Source organism: Cynara cardunculus, unplaced genomic scaffold (assembly GCF_001531365.2).
Source record: "Cynara cardunculus var. scolymus isolate 2C unplaced genomic scaffold, CcrdV1 Un_Scaffold_571, whole genome shotgun sequence".
Lineage (NCBI taxonomy): Eukaryota > Viridiplantae > Streptophyta > Magnoliopsida > Asterales > Asteraceae > Cynara > Cynara cardunculus.
Genome location: NW_020200589.1, coordinates 97,810 through 103,971, shown reverse-complemented (window position 1 = coordinate 103,971; position 6,162 = coordinate 97,810). Strand labels below are relative to the sequence as shown.

General features: G+C 36.0%; 1 protein-coding gene across 2 annotated transcripts; it reads left to right on the top strand.

Moving 5' to 3' along the window:
• The first annotated feature begins 748 nt into the window (after positions 1-748).
• On the top strand, positions 749-5,443 carry LOC112501800 (homeobox protein knotted-1-like LET12). 2 transcript variants are annotated; one of them, XM_025105524.1, is made up of 6 exons: positions 749-1,429; positions 3,236-3,356; positions 4,166-4,353; positions 4,428-4,559; positions 4,807-4,943; positions 5,025-5,443. In XM_025105524.1, the coding sequence occupies exons 1-6, from the start codon at positions 758-760 to the stop codon at positions 5,035-5,037; spliced, it is 1,263 nt and encodes a 420-aa protein (XP_024961292.1). In that variant the 5' UTR covers positions 749-757; the 3' UTR covers positions 5,038-5,443. The 2 variants fall into 2 exon arrangements, with proteins under 2 accessions (XP_024961292.1, XP_024961293.1); XM_025105525.1 differs by having other exon boundaries at positions 758-1,429; positions 5,034-5,443.
• The last annotated feature ends 719 nt before the right edge of the window (positions 5,444-6,162 follow it).

Here is a 6,162-nt window from a genome sequence, read left to right as displayed (position 1 = left end):
CTTATAAGAAGCTCATAAATCTACTTCTATATTCATGTGGGACGAGTTGTTACAAAAAATACAATAACAAATTTATACACATATTTAAAAAGCCAAAATAAAAATTATAAAACAGTAACTCGGCTGACCAATTGGAAGCCATCACATGACATTGAAAATTCAAAAATAAAAAAGAAATCCAAAAATGGCCCCATTAACCGGTACGACTAATTGGTCCATGCCTAACGTGTCCCTCCCTAAATTGGTGTAACTAGTCGGGACTTGTTAATACTTTTCTAATTACTCCTTGATCATGGAATGTCTGGTTATAGAAATTGGTCACTTTTTCTCGATCTCTATTCTGGTATCGGTAATAAACACTTTTAAGTGTTTTGATAAATAATTTATATCGGTATCAAACCGATAATAAGAAATTTTTGAAAAAATTAAACTCTTTTGACTTATAATAAATTGATAAGTGTTTTTATAAAATAACAATTTTAAAATACTACTATAAAAATATTATTTGTTATATATATATATGAAAGTATATATATGAAAAAGGTAGTAATTGGTTAAAATGAAAATACAAGAAATAAAAATAGTTTCATTGATAATATCGCTTTTGTAGTATTGTTGTCTTCATGTATGTGTGAACACAGATAGATATATTGGAACAATCTATGCCTTCCTTTGCGCCCTTTCTCTCTCTTCTCTTTCTCTCCCTCTCTCTCTCTCTCTCTCTCTCTCTCTCTAGACCAAGCTCAGCTCGGTAGCCATGGCGTTCCACGACAACATCTCTCACGAAATGGCTCTTCAACACTATGCTGACCAACACCAGTTGACGGAGAGCGTCGAGGTTCTCAGAGGAATACTACCATCAGATCATCACCACCACATCGCCCACTCCTCTTCCTCTCCTGATGCTGGCCCTAAGACTTCCCAGTCTCCGCCGCCTACATGGCTAAACAGCGCAATTCTCCGGCAACAGAACCACCACTACGCCGGGGACGGCAGCGGCGGCAGCTTCCTCCACTTGCAAACCACCAATTCCGACTCATCCAATTCCAACAACCACTGGCTATCTCCTCGGCCTATTGATAACGATGACAGTAATCGTGAATCGATGTTTGTTTCTGCGATAAATAGTGACAATAATATTGATGATAATGCTATGAAAGTGAGTCAACGGCAGAGTGAGAGCGACGGAAATGGAGGTAATCACGAGAGAGATTGGGAATTTGCAAAGTGTAAGGCGGATATACTATCGCATCCGATGTACGATCAGCTATTATCGGCGCATGTCTCTTGCTTGAGAATTGCGACACCGGTGGATCAGTTGCCGAGGATCGATGCGCAGTTGGCTCAATCTCAGCAAGTTATATCAAAGTACTCTGTTTTTGGCAATCATAATCAGCCTCTTGATGATAAGGATCTCAATCAATTCATGGTAACTACTTCCACTTTCTATACGTCTCTATATGACTCATTGTTTGTTTGGTAGGTTCCCTCAATTAGAGACTCGTCAAATTCGGTACCACCGAGGGTTTTTCTATATTTGTGACTAGGGCTCTCTGTTGGTATTTACTTGTATTTACATTTGATCTTGATTGTCCAATCCTCATGTATGGGTGGGTACAGTCACCGCAATTCTGGCACCAAAGGTTCATTGTCATCGTTATGGAACTGTTATTTCTGAAGTAGCTTGAATAGAAATATGAATTTTGGAGGTTCAATCCTACAACTTTCGCACCAGGGAGGGAGATTCGGACGCAGACAGAGTAAAAGAAACTGTGATATACGTTCGAGAGCTGCTAGTTCAGGATAGCGTACATATGTCAGCCCGACATTATTTGATGAGTTTTGCTGCTTTTCTATGAATCCATTCGTCCTTTCGCTTTTGCTGTTGACTGATGAGAGAGTATAAGAAATTGGTCCTTTCTTTATTTATTACTATAAGAATTGGTATGTGCATAGTTCCCAATGCTTCCATAGTTTCTTGTGGTCTGTTTCTCAAGATATTTTGCCCCTTATTAGGTATTTGTAGTTGTGTTTTAATGATATATCGAGAGAAAGACCTGCTGAAAGAATTTGGATTCCTATTTAGGTTTTCATGGTACGCGTCGGTTTTTGATGTGTATCAGAATATTCTGAGAGAGATGTTATTTTTCAGTACAATTTTAATTATTAAAACTCTGGTAGTGTTTTCAGAATCTGTCTCCATTATGGTCTATTTTATTTGCTGGGGATGTGCCAATAAACTAAAAAGTTTTTGGAGGGGTCGGTATAACAAAATTTGGGTTTCAAGCATCTTTAAACTATTTCATGAAAGGGATTTTTTTACAACCAAAGCATAACCTTTTAATTTAATTGATAGCTTCTATATACGCATAATATAAATACTTGAAGTCCCTTTGATCATATGTAAAAGCAGATGAGTGGAATAAGCAATGTCTTTTTTTAACCATTTTAATCTGTTCCATCTTGGTTTGTCTTCACTCTAATTGCGCTGTCTATCTTTAAATGACTATTGCAGTTTGTATGATGCTATAATTGGATTGGCTGATTTAGACAACACCGATAGTTTATTGTAATTCTGAGATCAAAATTCTCCCCACAACCTGATTACATGCCTATATCATAGTCATGACTCATGAATGATATATCCATTTCAATGTTTCTTGATGATGTATTTACTAGAAATAGTTCTTAAAACAGACCGATCATAACTCAAGTCATTACAATACACTTTACAAGTTTCCCCTTGATCAATTATGATCACTGAAGATAATCATTACTCTTTGGAAAGAGTAAAATCTGTGGGCGTAAAAGGGTTCTGTTGCTTTAAGCATTGACATTAAATTTGTTGTAAATCTTTTTCTTTATTTAGTGGGCTAAAGTGACCCCATGGGGCAATGAGGATTAATTGGTGAACTTTATTCAGAATACTCCAAGTGATATGCACATAATTTCACGTGATACTTTTTGATTGATGTGATACTATTATTCGAAAGGAGTAATTATTTGTGGAGTGCCCTCCTAAAGCTTCTTCCACTCGGAATGAGGGGAGATTTTTAGATATTACTAGGTTCTACTTTTTTTTTGTTTAGGAACCCCTATCTGTCTCATTCTTTTATGATCTTTTTGTTTATAATTTGATTTCAAGAATCTCTTGATATCACCATTATCTCCTACGTGCCTATGCTTTTATTGATAATGTTATATATATTCATTCTTTCACAAAATTTGTGTGTAGGCACACTATGTTGTACTGCTCTCTTCATTTAAAGAACAATTGCAGCAACATGTTCGTGTCCATGCAATGGAAGCAGTCATGGCTTGTTGGGAGCTAGAACAATCTTTACAAAGCTTAACAGGTAATCACTCATTTCTTTTTCCTTTCCTACATCTTTTTGAAATTTTTTCTGGAATGTTTGTGGAACATCACTTGTGCATTGCTTTTAGAGATGCAGAATATGCAGATGGACAATTAGGAGAAGCACATGTTTTTCTCTCTGTTTCTGTGCAGTAATTCATGTGTATGATTGTTGGTGATATATTTCTGTTTATGAGCAATGTACTTGTTCCATATTAGCCTCGCTTTTTAGTTATACTGCAAATTTAAACCATAGAAAAAAGGAAAGACAAGGAAAAATGGATTTTGTAAGCTATTCAAGTATCCTTTATTCCTACGAAATAGAACATGCTTCTCTATGAGAATTAATTGCAAGATATTCCAATTTTAGGTACGGTCTGAGTAATGCCTCTGATTGTTTGTGACCACAGTTGCCTAGTGCATTGCCAGAATCCATGTTGTATATTTGAAAGAGGTTGACCTCCTTGCTTCTCGCACGGTACAATCCTCTTCCCGCCGAGCCCCTTTTCTCCTCGGTCCACAGAGACAAAATGTAGGACTGGCGCCAACAGTTCATCACGGAAGAAAGGACTCACTAAGCTGCAGCCGTTGCTTTTCCGTTGACATTTACTTAACCTAACGTGTTTGTGGTGTTATTGGGGTATCAAGATAGCCAGACGCCTTCTTTTTCTCCTTGAAAATGTTGTTACTATAAATACCTTAATTACATGTTTCCTGAATAAAATTTTGAATTTTGTAGCCATGTAAATTAGTCATTAATTTTGATAAAGCAGTTCCTTCAATATTTAATTTTCTATGCTGTATGTACAGGTGTAGCACCTGGTGAGGGTACAGGTGCAACAATGTCTGATGACGATGAAGAACAAGTAGACAGTGACACTAACTTGTTCGATGGAGGTCTAGATGTTTCAGACAGCATGGGATTTGGTCTTCCTACTGAAAGTGAGCGTTCTTTGATGGAACGTGTTAGGCAAGAGCTAAAGCACGAGCTGAAGCAGGTAAAAGACACGGATTGGTCTGTTTGGCTTCTGCTCCTCTTTAATAGAGCTAATTGGATGTTTCTTGTCTTTAGGGGTATAAGGAGAAAATTGTGGACATCAGAGAAGAAATTCTACGTAAAAGAAGAGCTGGAAAATTGCCAGGAGACACCACCTCCCTCCTCAAAGCCTGGTGGCAGTCCCATTCCAAGTGGCCTTACCCTACAGTAAGCATCGATCCTATTGTCTTCTTACACTTGCTTATGGTTAATGCTTAGAAACCACAATCTCCCTTTCAATGAAGATAAAAATTCCTTTGGAGATGAGTCCAGAGTAATTTGTTTTTGATTAGGATTCTAATCACACCCACAATGGTAACGAAAGGAAAGTAAACACAGCATTACAAGTAGCCCACATTTGAGCTTAATTTTTGTTGGGAAATAAACATTTAAGAAAAGGTTTTTGTTGAATCAGGAAGAAGACAAAGCAAGATTGGTACAAGAAACAGGATTACAATTAAAGCAGATTAACAATTGGTTCATCAACCAAAGAAAAAGGAACTGGCACAGTAATCCTTCATCCTCGACGGCTGTCAAAAGTAAACGCAAGAGGTAATTAAGCTTCTAGTAGCAGTGATTTAGCTGCTGCAATGCAATATATAATCGAAATAACGTAATATTTGTGGTGAAAAGCAATGCCAGGTGAAACCGAAAAAGGGAAACATTAAATTTGTGACAGCAGAGTCGACAAGAAGTGGTCACTGCTGCTTGTTCTTGGTACAGAAAGAAGTAAATGAGGAGCAAGTTAAGAGCCACAGTTGTTTATCCTTGAAGTTGAAGGTATGCCCATATATATATATATATATATATATACACAACACTTGGTTGTTTTTCTATTTCTGAATCTAGTAATTTATAAGGTTGGTTCAAATAGACATGTAATATTTGGTACATCAATTTTGTTTATTTTTGTATTAGAATTAATACAGGTTTTGTATGTATAGTGGTAAACAGCAACACCTTCAAATGGTCTGTTTGTGTTGTGATATAGATCTCTGTCCATGAAGGGTAATGATGATAATAGTAATCAGAAAATAGACATGTTTATATGCATGGTGTGTTGAGACTGAAAATGTAGTAACATGCCATATCTAAATTGACTAGCTATACTGATTGCATTATGTATTGGTAGTAATTGACCATACGGTGGTGCCCCGCTTGATAATACCGTCTTGCATTGCATTTAAGGGGTTGTTTGGTTCACGTAATCAAAGGAATTATTTTGTAATTGAGGGTGACGACTCTTTCCTGTCAAGTGTTTGGAGTAAATTGTTGCATACGATATTGTTTTGATGGACTACAATCTTACCTGATAAAGTAAGTTTACGTATTGATTTAGTGTTTAAGTAAACTACTTAATTAATTAGTACAATTAATAGTATTATTTTTATGATATCCTTTTTGAATCAAATATTTTTATGATACTTTTGTTAACATGCTTTGGAGATATTCTTCTAAATATTTCCATAATATTGCATTAACAATTATAAAAATCCAAGGAGGAATAAAATTTCCTTTGTGGCCACGGAAGTTCAAATACAGTGACTTCGAGTTATCAGGTGGTCGTCTTGAGATTAGTCGGCTTACATAGCGGGTTGGATATCCAAGGTAATAAAAAAAAACAATTATAGTCAATATTTTGTATGTATATTTCTGAATATTTATTACTTGAGTTAAAATGTAAATTTGGTCTTTATAGTTCACCTACATTAACAAGTAAGGTCCTTAAAAATAATTACTAACGAGGGACATTCCTATAGTTTTATTTTTA